This window comes from Tasmannia lanceolata, unplaced genomic scaffold (genome assembly GCF_043159265.1).
Source record: "Tasmannia lanceolata isolate RefF3 unplaced genomic scaffold, GAP_Taslan_0.1 ptg000004l, whole genome shotgun sequence".
NCBI lineage: Eukaryota > Viridiplantae > Streptophyta > Magnoliopsida > Canellales > Winteraceae > Tasmannia > Tasmannia lanceolata.
Window position 1 is genome coordinate 6,273,615 of NW_027518681.1, and position 17,389 is coordinate 6,291,003.

Consider the following 17,389-nt stretch of genomic DNA (forward strand, 5'->3'; position numbering starts at 1 on the left):
CGAGGCGTGACACCACCTTTGATGTTTGATTCAAAGAGAGACTCTTATTGGATCGAATATCAAGGGTGGTTCCTTGATTACGTACAGCTACGCGACAACATATAAAAACTTTATTATGTGGAAATTTTATATGGTGTGTGACCGTATACCTTAGAATTTTTCAAAAGGAGTTGTACGGTCCACTTCATAAAATGATCCAAACCGTTCATTTGTTTTGCTGCAATGTATATAAGTTGTGCCCCAAAAAATCAGTTCCATAGGGTGATCCAAACCCTCTCTATTGAAAATATTTTCATGCAAAAAAAGAGTTCCATAAAAAAATTAAGCTTAGATCATCATGCTTTTAACCTCAATAGTTTGAGAAAACTTTTATAGTTAGGGCTTTAGTAATTGACGCTACATAAATTTATAATGTCTTGTGTCTTATTGATTAATCCATGAATTGGCATTATTTTTATGTTGATAATTTATACTCTATTATTTCTAATACTTAATACAAAAATCCAAACATATATGATACAATTGAGTACCTTCTTAGGAAACATTGTCCAAAGTAGATGCAGGTGAACATTAATGTTATTCAATGTACATACTATATGAAAGTACATACTGTATATAAGTATAAATGAAACATTCTTCAGTCTCTTCGGTGGAATTGGTTGTGGGTGTTCACAGTAGCCATGGACTCTGGTGTGGCAGTGGTAGCGGCACCACTGACAGATGCTAGTGGGGAGACTCTCACTTTACAGTTGCAGTAGGAGATCACTATGTTTTCTTCTTGTCATACAAACAAAAATAAAACTTGGTGCACCACAAAAGTGGGTAGGGACAGGACAAGGAGTTAGACGAAGGAAGTGCCATATAGTTACATATCAATATGTTTTCTGCAATACATTATATAAAATGTGGCCAACAACAATATTAATTAATAGAGCCCCAACTGTAGTTGTTCTCAAACCTTTTTATATGAGTCATTGTACATATTTTTCCATCTGAAACATACTGATTAGTCAATTGACAAATAATTTCGGTTGGTGCCAATTTTTTATTACTGAAACTAGCCAATGTTTTTGTTTTACAAGCTACCAAAAGGATGGGCATTTTTTTGTTAATGAGTGTGGCTACAATGCTGAGCTCCAACGAAGGTGCAACATATCAAACTTTAGACTTAACTATTATAAAAGAGGATGACGGCTAACATATTTCTCCCAAGCAGCAAAGGATTAACTTTTTATGTTAGGTATTTTCAAATTTTTTTTTTTTTTTAAGACTAATAGTTTTGATTGTTTTTTCATGAAAGACATTTGGGTATATAATTGGAAAGTAATTTGACTTTCTATACTAAAGATAAAAATATTCAAAAGGAGAGATGCATAAGAGACGCCACAAATTGCAAAAGGTAAGTAATAGTTACCGATAGGTGATTTTTTGTGATTAGGAGAGAGAGAGAGAGATCAGAGAACTAATGAGGAGACACATCCATTGGATGAAAGTGATATGAGAGAGAGTTGTCTTAAAAGACACATCCATTGGATGAAAGAGGGAAGATACCATTGGAAAAACAGATACGTAGAAATTGGTGGGAGCACTTTAACTCTATAAAAATAGAGTAGAGGGTAAAACAGTGAAAAAATAGAGAAGAAAATACTTACAAAGGTACTCCTCACAAAATACTTCGAAAATACTTAAAAAGGTTATCTCATTTTTAAGTGGTCCTATTGACCTTTACTACAAGAAATATTTCACAGGTTTTACAAAAATTATTTAATAAATATAATTTTTTTTTATTGTTATTATTATTAAAGGCTTTAGTGGCATAGAAATAGTCTTCACTAAAGTGTTGGAATAGAAGTTTAGTAGCCACTAAACTTTTAAATATTAGTGGCAAACTTTAAGCCGTTATTAATGCCGAATAATTTGTGACGACATTTGTCGTCACTAAATAAATGTTTTAGATTTTGAAGTTATTCTTTCAGTGGCGACTGTATGATATTTTTTGACGAATGCTTCACAATTTTGTGGCGACCATTTTTATTACTAATAATAAATAATTAGTGACGACAATTGTCGCCCACTAAGAGTGAGTTTAGATTCTTCAACCACATTTTTAGTGGCGACTAGAGACCTTTTAGCGACAACTTCTTCACAATTTTTTGGCAACAATTCTTATCACTATTATATAGGCTGGCTGACAACTTCTTCACATTTTTATTACTAATAATAAATAATTAGTGACGACAATTGTCGCCCACTAAGAGTGAGTTCAGATTCTTCAACCACATTTTTAGTGGCGACTAGAGACCTTTTAGCGACAACTTCTTCACAATTTTTTGGCAACAATTCTTATCACTATTATATAGGCTGGCTGAAAGCACCCCAAGCCCTATGGCTCAGAGCAAGACAAGCTCAACTCCTTCGTTCAATCAGCAGTGGTATTCTAAATCTTGACTTTTTATTATTTTCTCGGGTAATCGTCGGAATCACTAAAACTATCTATATAGTGGGGCTATGTTAAAGTCGTCACTATTATCTTTAGTGACACATCTATAATGGCGACTCAATGGCGACGAATTTGTCGCCACTAAAACCTTTTAGTGGCGACTTCAAGATATTTAGTGATGACTATTTTCGCTACTTAAGAGCTTGTTTCTTGTAATCCATACAAATATTATTATTCTTTTACTTATTTTTGGGAGTTTGGTTCATTATTTGTTTACTTATAATAATCATTACTGCCCATTTTTCACAACAGATTGTCCTACATTGTATTCTATGGGCAGAGATTCCAAGAGCCACCTGCATTTTATTTTCGGATATTATCCAATTGTGAATAAATCTACTGAAAGTACCTTAAGTAGCGCACCTTGCCCTTTATTTCTTTTATTATTATATGTTATTCCTCTCAGCATCATCATTTTCAAATTACGGCTTAGCCTATTTCCCCCAACAGTTTCATCTTCCATATTTTTCACCTCTACTTTTTACCAGGAAAATCACCAAATTAATATTGCCGAGCCCATTTCCACAAAAGTGCAAAAAGAAGCTTCTTCCAGACGCAATGGTGCACCAATATAATTCTAGTCTTGCACGAAGAAAACATTGCAGATGTCCACAAGCTGTACTGAACCACACCGATCACATGGTCTTAGGAGAGTCCAAATAACACACGTAATCCATCTCAGAGTCGTCCCTCACCTGCTTTCTACAAATCTTTTTGACGAAACTCCATTCATATATATACAGAGAAAGTTGAAAAGAAAACGCAAGCTCGATGTTCTCGACCTTCTTATTATGGGTTTTCTTCCATAAAGCCAAGTAAGGGTCAACCAAGACTCATGTTGCAGGAGGAAACCATGTACTGCACCACATGGTGTTGTAAATGGCTATAGCCTATATGTAACTTGGTGGAGTAGCAGGTGAGGAGAGTACGTGTAGCGTAGCAATAGCTGTGTCTGAGTCGTCTCTCACCTGTTTTCTACATATCTTTTTGACGAGATTGCATTGCCATATATAGAGAAAGTTGAAAAGAGATCACAAGCTTTTGATACTGGAAATCTTCGAAATAGGAAAGCACAGCTCCTTACTGTTGACAATATTATAATTAATCTAAAATTTGCTCCTTTTTCTTTCTTGGGCCCTACTTGTAGTGTAAAAGGGTAGTCATAATTCATAAATACAATATTACTTCGCATAAAAAGTGAGAAAGAGACTAAAAAAAAGAGAAAAAGGATTGAGCCTCTAGCTCAATGGTCAAAGCTTTATTCTTCAACTAGGGAGTGTTGGTGTATTTTTTAATAAAAAGTAAAATTTTAAAAATTAACAAGTGGTTTTTGAATAAAACAAAACCGTGTGAAGACAAAAGTTATAAAAAGCTAAAAGCAAACCATGGAATTCTCTACTTGTTTTGCCCCAAAAATTCGAGGTGATGTTATAGGCTATATAAAAAAAAAATCTTCCCTCATCTTGTTCTCTACACAAGTCCTCATGTGAGTGAGGCACCCCAAGTCATGGCCTATAAGGCTAGCCTAGGGTAATATAATATATAATATAATATAGAATATATAAAAAAGAAATAAATAAATAAATAAGACTAAAGGGTAAGAACCCTCCCGACGGTCTAAAACACAAGTTTAAATTTTTGGGATAACGGTTTTTTTCCAACAGTCAATACTACCGTTGGGAAGACATACGGTCTTTGTCCAACGATCACTTCTACTGTTGCGAAGGGGTGCCTTAAGAAACTCTTGGGGTGTCTCATGTCTTTTAGAATATTATAAAAGACGTCAAAGACCAGTGGGTAAAGACCACTTCTGGTTTTTCCCTGCAAGAACAATCCCCTCTTCTATTTTACTGTTTCTTTATAGTGACACTCTTTCTGCAATTTTTGTTTTTTATAAAGGGCATACTGGTTGCTTTGAATTTGGGGTGCATCCCTTATTCTTAGTGTAGGCATTATATCCTCGGGACTTATTTCCTGGTAGCCACCTGCATAAGTGGGGAAATTAAAGTCTTTAAGAGAAAGCCTTTTGCTTGCCTTGCCTACTTTCTCTTCTTTCTTTATTATTTCTTATTACTTGATCCTTTGAAATTAGTTTCTTCATTCCAAATTTTGTCAACAATTTAAAGACTTTAATATTCCCAAATGGCATTATCTGTGGGCAAAAGTTATGATGTTGAAAAACTCCAACGATTTGATGAACCTAGTTTTAAACCGTGGCATTTGAAGATGCAGTTTCATCTTTCATTACATCAAGTGGCGTATGTTCTCCAAACTCCATATCCCAAAGCAACAAATAATGGAGGAACAAATACTGGTGGAGGAACAAATAATAGTGGAGGAATGAATACCGGTGATTGAACGAATTGCGAAGGAACAAATAATGAAATGACGAGTGGAGGATACACAACAGAACAACACAAGTGGTTAGAAGATGACTACTTTTGTCGAGGTACGATTTTAAATGCAATGAGTGATGGGTTATTTGATCTATTCAAGAAGTATAAAACTGCATTAGAATTATGGAATGCACTTCAGGCTACGTATGATAGTAAAGATGCAGGGAATAGATCATTTCTCATCAATAAGTTCATAGACTTCAAAATGGTAGATGGAAAACCAATTCTTGAGCAAGTTCAAGAATTACTTCGAATTGCTCAAGATTTTGAAGCAATTGGAGAGCCAATATCTGAAACTTTTCAAGTTTCTACAATAATCGGTAAACTTCCCCCTTCTTGGAAAGATTACTGAAAGTTAATGAAACATAAATCAGAATTGCAGACATTGGAACAACTTCTCCAACATCTACAAATTGAAGAACAAGCAAGAGAAAGGGATATGTTAGAGGAAAAACAGAATAAAGTAGATAAAGCAAACTTAGTAGATACATCATTTCCTACTAAGAAGAATATGGAGAATAATTCGAAGGGTGATTTTTATAAGAAGAAGAAGAACAAGAAGAAGTTCTTTCATCCTAAAGTGCAAAAGAATGTGAAAGGTCCTTGCTTTGTATGTGGAAAATCGGGACACTATGCAAGAGTATGCCGACACCGTAAAGGGAAGGACAATGTAACCACATTGTTGAGGACAATCATGTGTCCGCGGTGATTTCAGAAGCCTTCACTGTTGATGTAGATGATGGATGGTGGGTCGACTCTGGTTGTACTTGCCATGTGACTCCTAAAGGGAGTGTGTTCAAAACCTACAAGACGGTTGAAGATGATATGAAACTCTGCATGGGAAATTCTTCTTCAAGCAATGTAATCGGTATAGGGACGGTGGAACTTGCGCTTACTTCTGAAAATACTCTTTCTCTTAACAATGTTCTTCATGTTCCAAACTTTCGAAAGAGTCTTATTTATGTATTCTTACTTAGTCATCATGGATGTCGTATTGTATTTGAGGCCGATAAAATGATCATTACTAAAAATGGATTATTTGTCGGAAAGGGATATGCGAAGGACAAGATGTATCTGTTAAGCACTATGGATAAATTTGTTAATGATTCTTTTTATTTGTGTGACTTGAGTAATGTTTGGCATTGTAGGCTTGGACATTTAAATTATAACTCCTTAAATGAAATGGTCAAATTAGAGTTAATTCCTAAAATAAATAATGTTGTGCCAATATATAAGTGTGAATAATGTGTGCAAGCAAAACTAAGTAAAAAGTCCGTAAAAAGAGTTAAAAAGAATACTAAGTTGTTAGAATTAATTCACACAGATATATGTGATAACAAAACCATAGAGACAAGATGAGGCAAAAGGTAATTCCTTACTTTTATAGATGATTTTAGTAGATACACTTATGTTTATCTCATTAGAAATAGGGACGAGGCCTTTGAAAAAATTAAAATATATAAAACGGAAGTAGAAAACCAACTAGGAAGAAAAATTAAAATATTAATAAGTGATAGGAGAGGAGAATATTTATCAAATGAATTTAAATTTTTTTGTGAAACTCATGGGATTGTACATCAAGTTACAGCCCCTTATACTCCCCATCAAAATGGAGTGGCAGAGTAGAAAAAATAGAACTTTACTTGAGATAGTTAGTTCCATGTTAATAAGTTCTAAGTTACCAACTAATTTATGGGGAGAAGCAATACTAACTGCTTGTCATATTGGTAACAGAGTTTTACATAAAGGTTTTAAACAATCACCTTATGAATCTGCCGCCATCCGCAGGAGCGAAGTAGCTCTGATACCAATCTGGCGCAGCCCAAAATACCAAGATCAAACAAAAGCCAAGAAAGAACAAGTAACAAGAAGAACTCGTACGAAATCTCACATATGTCGTGAAGATAAAATTTTATTCAATCTCAAAAACTCCCCCAACTCCAATCGGTCCATCTCTTTTATTACATTTCGAAAAGATTTCCAAGATCTAAAAAGTAGCTAACATTATATTTGTATATCTACCTAAAATACTAAAGTTTCCCTGGGCTAAAAACTAGCTACAAATAAGAAAAGCAATTGTAGCCTATCAAATCTAGGAAACAAACTAAATAAGAAAATGATATCCCTACTTTAGGAATCAAAATATTAAGAGAATAGGAAATTGCATTTTTCCAAATCTTCAAGTTTGCATGATCTGGAAAGTTTCCACTATCTCAGTCATGTAAACTTGTAAGTTTCTGCTAAGATTAGGTCCTTATTCATGGAAACTTTCCGTATTTTTCACTTGTGAAACTTCCCAAAATAGCCATCCTCAATATTTCCTGCTAATTTTTGGATTGCATCACACTCTTTCTGCACTTTTCGTTTTTTTATTAAGGGCATATTGGTTGCTTTGAATTTGGGGTGCGGCCCTTATTCTTAATGTAGGCATTGTATCCTCGGGACTTATTTCCTGGTAGCCACCTCCATAATTGGGGAGATTACAGTCTTTAAGAGAAAGCATTTTGCTTGCCTTGCCTACTTTCTCTTCTTTCTTTATTATTTCTTATTACTTGATCATTCGAAATCAGTTTCTTCATTCCAAATTTTGTCAATAGGGAGGTCGGAAGTTCAAGCTTACCTACCAAAATAAAGAGAGGAAGGGGGGTGGAAACTGGAAAAAAGTCACTCCATTGTAATAACAGGATGGAAAATTGATGAGAGACAAAAAGAGATAATAAAAAATAATTCAAAATTAAGATGAGAGAGAGGAGACTGGTAAAAAAAAAGTCACTCCTTTGTAATCATCAGAATTGAAAATTCCAACAAAAATCAACTCAAGTAGAAAGGAAGGGGCCCACACTGTCGAGGAAAAATTTCTTGGTATGGAAAGTGGGTGGGGTTTTGGTGTAGGCAAGATGCCATACTCAAATGGCCCACCTTTGTCCCTATCACACTGAGCAAAGACAAAGGGAGGCATACCAGGTTGCTCCTTCAAAGGAGCACTACTATGGCCTACACGCTCACACGATTTTGAAGGTGGTGCAGGTGATTCTATGTTCTCTTGCATGTGCGAGCCTATGGCTCGGTCATGTGAAGCTCACATGGAAACCTTCCCACGTAATCAAAGTTTGTCTCCCCACCTCCAACACCTCCAAAATTGTTTCTCGACGCTTGGTTAAAACCATACTTGTATAAGAGTACATGTATGTAAATACAACCAAGAAGTGTATTTCAGTCGCTAATATAGTCTCCTAAACAATCTATAATACAATATTGATGAGGAGGAAGCTTGTGAAGGGCAGATCACCATCTAGCCCCTGGTAGAAACTACCTTGAACCTACGAGGAAAGGAGAAAAAAGCTCAGAGAATCCACAACGGAAGATAAAAACTTGGAATTTTATTCAATGAAAGATAATCCCAATATGCACCATACATCCTTATCTATAGAGTATAGACACCAAACTCTCTTCGGTCTTACTCAAACAACAATTCCTATTCAAACTCCAACTAGGAATAAGACCACGAACTTATCCGTAACTCTTAATCCTAATACAAATTAAACTAAGAAACAAATGCAGAAAAATAGAAAAAAGTCCTACATCAAATATAGAGTTATGATAGGAGAGCCATTCTTTATTGACCCGGCAGGAAACCGAGCAAATCAGTTACTGCCACGACATCAGGATAAACCGACAACCGTTCTTTTTTGTACACACGGCACACTTTGGTAGTTGAGTACCGGCCGGCCAGGCCATATGCTCACTTCCCATATCATTTTCCTATCGTTACAACATATAAGATATGATTATCGGTTTCCGTCTCATACCATATTTCATGGTATTAGTGTATCGGCCTCATACCATATTTCATTGTATTATAGTGTAATTGGTTTGCATTTATGTTCGATCCAATAGCTTGAGTGGGAGTATGAGTACTAGAAGGGATTTTTAGTGACAAATATAGTCTCCTTAACAAGCCATAATACAATACATAATACAATGATAAACCTTAATTGGGTGATTAATTATTGTTTTTCCCTTTGAAAACTTCTAAACTTCAAGTTTCGGTAAGAGTTCTTGCCCAAATCTTAATTCACAAGCAATTAGTCCCATTAACTATGCGAATGGTTAATATGAATCTTCACAGCTGGTTTACTTCCTAGTTCCTATAGAACTGCCCCATTTTCCTATAAGTAGTGTTTTAAAAATGAAAATTACATTTAATATCATGGTCTCTGAAATACATCAGCCTTATATCATGGGGAAACCAAAGACAAGTAAAAATTAAGAATGTCACCGACATCAATATCTTACATGTGAAAAAAAAATAAAAAACAAATCAAATCGATCAGGCAAAGTGACATGATGCAAGATACCTAAATTTTAGGGTTGTCAATACCCACAATAGGGAAGTGATATATTGGTCCCTTTTCTTCTTGGGCCCCTCTTTATGACTACCCTTTTACACTACAAGCTGCAGGCTCAAGGATGAAAAAGGAGCGAATATATCATTTCCCTAATGATAATACGTCTCCCCTTAGGGTTGTCAATACCCAAAATAGGGAAGTGATATATTGCCCCTTTTCTTCTTGGGTCCCCTCTTTATGACTACGCTTTTACACTACAAGCTGCAGGCTCAAGGATGAAAAAGGAGTGAATATATCATTTCCCTAATGATAATACCTCTCCCCTTAGGGTTGTCAATACCCACAATAGGGAAGTGATATATTGGCCCCTTTTCTTCTTGGGCCCCCTCTTTATGACTACCCTTTTACACTACAAGCTGCAGGCTCGAGGATGAAAAAGGAGCGAATATATCATTTCCCTAATGATATAGCTCTCCCCATTTTTATAATTTTTCCTAAAGAGAGGGATTTACTAGCATCCATCGTAGAAGGCATTTCGTGGATGGTCTGTTGCATCTGACATCAGCCATCTCGTGAATGAAGACAAAATCTGCTGAAAAGTAAGCCTCTGTGGCTGCTTTCAGATGCAACAGACCATCCGCGAAATGCCTTCTGAGATGGACCCTAGCAAATCCCATTTCCTAAATATAGCCAAAAAAAAGCAATCGAATGAATCGTCCAATAAAGTGAGTGCAAGTGTAAATATCATTTAAATATTTACATATCAAACGCTTATAACATAGAAAGAAATATAGAGAGATAGAGAGAGAGAGATTTCACGTGACATCAATATGATCTCATGCATCATTAAACTCGAGGTCTCATATCCCATTATTAAACTAACTATCTTTATATTATGCTCCATTTGGTTGCCGGAATTTTTTTGGTTCTTGGGATTTTTGTGGAACAAAAAACTTCTTGGGAGATTCGTGGGAAAAAAATACTCCCTGGAAGTATCTGGTAAAATAAAAATCCCATGTTTGGTTGATCGGACTATGATGAAAAAATAACGACGATATTTTCACTCACCCCCTATGCAGTACGCATTTGCCCCCCTTATAAAGTGAATAGTTGGCAACTTTAACACTTTTTTACGTCAAATCACATTAACAGCGCCCGCGCGGGGGGACGGTGAAAATTATCTTAGCAACACAAAATTAAAGAAAAACCAACTCCCGATTTAAGAGCATTCTCACTAATCTCGAAAACGTGTAATCTTTGTATTACGAGAGAAATTCTATATAGTTGAAAAGTGGGCAGTGACGCTTTGTGTTTTTTTTTTTTTTTTCGACGCTTTGTGGTTTATATGAGATAAAATCGAAATGAGATTTTCTACGCGGAAAAGGAGGCGGAAAGAAGTGAGTCCACCCATCTCTATCACCCAACTCATGCGCCTTAAAAAGCGTCGGCTTTTATGAAAAAACACCGCAAAAAGTCGGTGGAAAAAAGACGGCGAACGTCGGCAATATTCTCATGGCCGACCGGCTTATATCGCGCCACTTATTTTACTGATATCATGCCAAGTAAATCAACCACAATAATACATAATCTTTTTGGAACCTCAAAAAGGCTTTTTTTTTATTGTTCAAGTAATACATGATTAACATAACATCATGGCAATTGCCATTCCTCGGTTCTAAACCCAATAATTCCTTCAGATTAAAAAACCCACATGTGAGTATGTAACCTTGTTGAAAATTTAAAATCGATACACAGACCCAAAAAAAAATCCTAGGTAAAATTAAGGCTAATTGCCACTTCGAATCCACATGGACCGAGTGCTCTCTCTACATTAAACATTAACATGAAAAAAATGAGAGAGAGAGAAAAAGAATAAAATTACATCAGACTGTTTAACGGTTGGATTCATCGCAGTGGGAAGGCGATAATCGAAAAACCCATTTGGATAGTGATTTCATGGACTCTCTGACTGATTTACAGCAAACTTTGCTCTGTTTGCTCGAATCTACGAAGGCTTTGAGTCGATACATGGCAAGCTCTAGGGTTTCTTGAGACATGTTGGCGAAGCATACTCGAAACCAGCCTGGTTCAGTGCAATGACAAGAAGAACCAGGAGAGACATTTAATCCAACTTCATATAGTATTTTTTTCCACAATTTTATCTCACCTTCTTTTGTTTTCGAGCTTAGAAGGTGTCTCATATCGACCCAACAAAACAAAGCTGCATTGCTATCTAAGCACTGGATTCCAGCGTCTCCAAGGCCAGAGACGAGCATGTCGTATCTCTCTTTAAGCCTCTTGTGGTTCTCCGAAATGTATTTTTTGGTGAATTTCTCGTCGGAGAGCATCGCGGCAAGAAGATGTTGAGTCTGTGAAGAGACTAGTCCAAAGCTTGACATCTTTGTTGCAGCGGCGACTACTGTTTCATTGCAGGAATAAATTGCACCTATTCGAAATCCAGGGAGGCCTAAATCCTTTGAGAGACTATAAACAATGTGAACTTGGTCTAAAATCTTGTTATAATTTTCTATTTCTGTTATTGCCTCTGAAATACTAACGAAGGCCGGAGAATCGAAGACCGTCCCTGAGTAAATCTCATCGCTTATTAGATGAATTCCTTTGGCCGCGACGAAGCGGAGGAGCATATGAAGCTCGCTCCGGCTCACTGTTGTCCCCAACGGATTCGAAGGGTTGGTGATTAACACTCCTTTTACTTTGACGTTACGTTTTTGAGCTCGTTTGTAAGCATCTTCGACTGCGGTTTCGGTAATTTGGAAGCCGTTGGAACTCGAACAATGTATCGGAATGATCTCCACCCCGGTTCGCCATTTGAGATCTCTATCGAAACTGAGATTATTTGGAGAAAAAATCATATAAGTTCAAGTCTAATTTCATGCACATCGCATTGTTGAAGTATAAATGATTAAATAACACCAACTCTAGCAGCTCAAGCTTTTGGAGTAATTGGTTGTTTCACAGTATCAGAGGCACTGCCTCGGCTGGTTGAAAGCTCAACAATTCCTTGATATAAAAAAATTCATGTGTACAACCAACCCAAAAGAGGGTCACATCTGCCATGTATATATGTGTATGACCAACTCTAACAGAATAAGCTTTTGGAGTAATTAGTCGTTTCACCATGCATGTAAGATCAAAAGAAATAATACCAGAAAAGAAAGCATACCCTGGATAATATGGGGTTGGAAGAAGAAAAGCTTCGCGGGGGTCGGCGAGGCAAAACATTAGAGTTTCATTTGCAGAAGTTGCGCCGGCAGTGAGAACGAGCTTATTTGGATCAAATCTAACTTTGTTTCCTCTTATTAATGACATGAATTCGGCCAACGACTGCATAAAGAACAAGATTCTGTGATTAGAGAAATGCCAACACCATGGGAAGAAATGAAATCACAATCCCACATGGGTTGTCTTTTCCTAAAAACGACAGCATTTTCATCCCCTTTTGTTTTCTCTTCTTATGAGAAAAGCCATTTTAGGAGATGACAAACATAGGGGGGTGGAAGTATCATTTCCCTGTCGTGGGATTATCAATTGACATTTCTGGGGTGGTTATACTCAAAATACTTACTTCCTTGAAAGCTGGCATTCCATGATAATCTTGGAATAAGGCAAGCTCTCTGAACACTGATACGTTGTCACGTTTGAACAGTGCCACATCTGGGTTTTCTTTCAGCCACTCTTCTATGATGTCGAAAGAGAGCTGTTAGAAAATCAAGACAAAAAAATGAAAGTGAGATTTCTTTGGGTGTGGGAGTATAATATCTAAGGATACAAAATCTTAGTATGAAACAGATTATAGCATGCCCTTTGTTTTGATGTTCCCACCCCTCTAAGGAGTTTAATATATGGAGAGGGATGATGAGAATATGAGATTTTGTTTTGAGGGACATTATACTGACCTGATTCTCTGCAAGACCCATCTGGATAATTCCTTCAGGGTTCCTGATCTCATCATATGGGTTTTTCTCATATTCCTCCCATCCAAGAAAGTATGAAGAGTCTTGCCCATGTGAGTTACACGTGGCTTTCGTAGAGAGCTGGCTCTGCTTCATGGTCTCCAAATGAGAGAGAGAGAGAGAGAGAGAGAGAGAGAGAGAGAGAGAGAGAGGTAGGTGAGGAGGCTTTGGGGAGATGGAAGGATGCTTACAGATCTTGCAAGAAATGGTTCTTCTTATATAGGGGTTTTGGGGTCAAAATTAATGGCACCAAGGTTTTGAGTCTTTTGACCAAGAAGAAAGGATACCAAATCTTAGTAAGAAAACAAAAAAAATCCTAAGAATTAATAAGAGAAATTATTTTAGTGAAATAAATGAGATTGTAATTTTGTCTGTTGGAAACTTGGAATGGTTTTTCTTTGCCGACAGAAAATCTAAGAGATGATGGAATGACTCCAATGCCATGCAGCTAAACGGGCCCATCATCACAACCATGTCGCTTCTCCAATTTCTCGCCAACCAGTATTTCTCGTTTATCCAATTTCTAGCTGTATTAAAATGAGTATTATACCCATTTATCAGCTGACATAGGAATTTGATATTTCCACCCTTAGCCAGAATTTTTACCTGATTTTGCTCTTTTTTCCATAATGGCTGCATTTTTTAACCTTTTCTTTGTATTTATCTAAATTACCCATAATCATGTTATTTATCTCTAAATTTTAGAAAGGAAAAGACTTCAAACAATATTTTCCTTCATAAATGTTTTCTCAATCCAAAAAGGGCCTTATCATAGACATCTACATACATGGGATTGAACCAAGAGCATGAATCGCCTCCTAATCTTATCCCAGATCAACAGAGACTTTGAATTTACATTCATGGCCCGCTTGTGGTTTTTGTAGTTCTCTAAAAACAAGAATTTACACACATAGACACACACACACACAAAGAGAAGATACACAGCACAAAAAAGAGTACGTGCTCAAAATCAGGGAAGAAAGAAATGATTGGACAACAAAAAAATAAATAAAAAACAAACAACCATATGTCAGGCACATATAATGCCAAATGACAACTTCACTAGAGTTTACACCAAAATTACTCTAGTAATTATAATATTTCTTTGTAACACTTAAATAACTGCATGATGTATTAATTCCTCAAGTATTATAGGAATTCCATAGGAATTGGAAGCTTCTTAATTAGTGATTACTAACAAAGAGATGCATCTCCACCTCGCATGATATCTTTGATCTTAAGCCCGATTATATTCAGGTTTACACATTTGATTTCAGTTTATCCATGCACTTGCTTACAGCTGTTATTCCATAAAATGTTTTTTTTTTCTTTTTTAAACTTGTCTCTCTTGTTAACCATAGGTATTGAATCCTGAACTATTTGCTGTGTAGACGTCTTGTATTCTGGTAGAGATTTATTAGTTGGATGTCTAATGCGTGCAATACACACTTGGGGCTAGTTGAAACACTCTTCTTTTTGTTCACACTAAAAGAGTATTTCAACAATTTTTGATGTAGTGGGGGCATTGATATAAGCCACATATTAATGTTACGGAGTGAAGGTTTTCTTGTGCATTTCTTGGCTAAGAGGAAAGAAAAGAGAGTTTCATAACTATAATCGAAATAGTAGTAGTAAAGAATAGAAAAAGGCTTGGTATGATTTGTCTTACTCTTGCCCAATCTTGCATGGGAAAGTTCCATTGTATAGAACCTATGTTTACACGTTTTGGATAATTCCCATTAATACAGAGAATATATTCAAACATGGTGGCATCCCATATTAGAAAGAGCCAACTATACAAAGATTTGTCAACTGTGGTGCTTCTCCATATTGGGAAAGATATTTCCATTGGTCATCTTATTTCTAGTACGAGATATGGGAGAGGAATTGACGTAAATTAATTTCTTATCTTGATTGACGACAATTTCTGGAAACTCGATTCTCATATGGACTCTGGCACATTGCTGAACCACGTGAATCTTGTGTCTTTATTTGTGTATTTTGTGTTTCTAGAATCTCTCATCTTGTCATGCACATGGTGTTTGATGATGGTTGTTTTTGAGATATTAGAGATCTCTTGGTTTTCAACATTATTGTTGCATCAATTGAAATTATAATTCCCAAAATTGAGAAATATTTTTCCTCCAAAACTCAAATGGACTCATATAAACCATCACAAAGCCACTACAAGGTGTCAAGATCCACCAATCGAGCAATTAGAACCAGATGATCAATGTGATTTGTGGGCCATTGTTAACTAAGGCCTTCTAAAATTCATCCATACAGTGGTAATGGGTCCTACCCATCATCACCATTGCCCCAATTGTGACAGATTGACCAGTGTATAATATGCGCACACATATATACAAACATATACTCTTAAGACAGTCAATATCGCAACAGGAGATTTTTCGGTCTTGAAGTAGGACATGTATGTGAAATCAAGGCCGTTGATCACGTAGAATGTGAAACAACCAGTTACTTCAAAATCTTAAGCTGTTAGAGTTAGTGTTATTTGCTCATTTATATACTTCAACACTCCCCCTCACGTGTCGCCCCTCTATTTTGGGTTGGCCGTACACATGGATTTTTAACATGAAAGAGTTGTTGGGTTTTGAACCCAGGACCTGCCGTAAGGCAATTGCTCTGATACAATGTGGAACAACACATTACTCCAAAAGCTTAAGCCTGTTAAAGTTGATGTTATTTAATCATTTATATACTTCAACACAGAACATCTGAGATGACCTTCACGATCTAAATCCCATTTTGAACAGACATCCCTTGAATAAAGCTTTTCTCACCGGAACCCTTGTTAGAGATTTTAAAGTAAAAGTTACTTTTTGAACTTAAAATTTGGAGGGAAGATTCAAAATTGAAACCCCCTCTTGCTTTTCAAAAGCTCTTGTCTTTTGTGGTTTATTGTGACTTGAACCCAAGACCTATGGGTGTGTGGAGTGGGTTTCAACTCCAATGCAAGAATGTTTAGTCCCACATTGGAAGTTTCAAGAAAGTTTCACCTCCTTATAAGAGATAGAGTGGAGGAAAGGATTGGGCCTTTCAAGGGACCATTGGAATTTGTTGGGTGATCCGGTTTTACATGAACCCAAGTTCATATAAATACACATGGGTGTCGCCGGGGCGGGGCGGGGCCGGGGCCCGGGGTCTGAATGTGGATTTGGGTTAATAAAAAAATATCTTTTTACTAAAGTGTTTTGATTTTCCATTAAATGCAAAAATGTTTTTATCCTCTAAACAGTTCTTTAATTATAATCGTTAATACTTATTACCGTTCTGAACCACAACAGTCGTAGAGAAACGTTTTGCTCCGAAACATAGAGTTCTTTACGGATTTTACACTGACAAAAACAAATTGGTTTTACTTCAAGGTGGTTCGAAGTACGTGGACCAGTCAGCGACTGCATGTGGAGTGGAGCATGTTTGAGGCTATTATATCTTGGAGCATCGATTTTTAGATCCTGGCTCCACCGTAGGGGGCGGATACGATTCTTGAGGAGAGTGATCGGGTGACACAACTCGACCATCCATCATTAACAATCTGATTTTCACAAAGGGTTTTCTTCAAAAACGATAAGTGCAATCTGTTTTTCAATTCTATTTACATTCTGGAATTTTCAACAGTACATAAAAATTGGGTTCAAGTATATCCAAATTTTGGTTCGACTAACCAGATTTGGGTTCGAGTTGCACCAATTTGAGTTTGACCAATTTCTTGTCCGAGTTACACCATTTTGATTTCGAGTAAGCCATGATTAGACCCTCTTTCATTATTAATTTCTCCAACAATTTTAAGAATCGTAGCTTTCTTACTACTTTTCTTACAACCCTACTAGGTTTGATGAATCAAGGGCCTAAGATAATTCAATCAGCAGGTTCTCAATGGAATTTGGCTAGGCTAATGGTCACCGTCAGATCAATGGATCTAATCATGTACACAAAATACATACAGGGCCCAAAGTGTCACTTAAGAAAGGTGCCTAACAGCCCCTATCCTTTTAGCATATTCCTTGTACATATAATATAAACCGAATAATTTCCTTCATGGGTTAGCATAATATTACTATCTAATTTCGTTCACATGCAATACTCCAACAAGAGAGAGAGAGAGAGACAGAGAGAGAGAGAGAGAGATGGCCGGTGGTTACTCGA

At 36.5% G+C, this 17,389-nt stretch overlaps 2 protein-coding genes across 2 annotated transcripts; one reads left to right on the forward strand and one right to left on the reverse strand.

Moving 5' to 3' along the window:
- The first annotated feature begins 4,885 nt into the window (after nucleotides 1-4,885).
- On the forward strand, nucleotides 4,886-6,141 carry LOC143875958 (uncharacterized). The gene is made up of 3 exons (XM_077377538.1): nucleotides 4,886-5,216; nucleotides 5,271-5,495; nucleotides 5,612-6,141. The coding sequence occupies exons 1-3, from the start codon at nucleotides 4,886-4,888 to the stop codon at nucleotides 6,139-6,141; spliced, it is 1,086 nt and encodes a 361-aa protein (XP_077233653.1).
- Nucleotides 6,142-11,036: 4,895 nt separating this feature from the next.
- Nucleotides 11,037-13,315, reverse strand: LOC143875959 (1-aminocyclopropane-1-carboxylate synthase 3-like). Its single transcript, XM_077377539.1, has 4 exons — nucleotides 13,163-13,315; nucleotides 12,832-12,963; nucleotides 12,430-12,590; nucleotides 11,037-12,092 (listed from the first exon to the last, which is right to left on the reverse strand). Exons 1-4 carry the CDS (start codon nucleotides 13,313-13,315, stop codon nucleotides 11,138-11,140), a joined length of 1,401 nt encoding a protein of 466 aa, XP_077233654.1. The 3' UTR covers nucleotides 11,037-11,137.
- Between the last annotated feature and the right edge of the window lie 4,074 nt (nucleotides 13,316-17,389).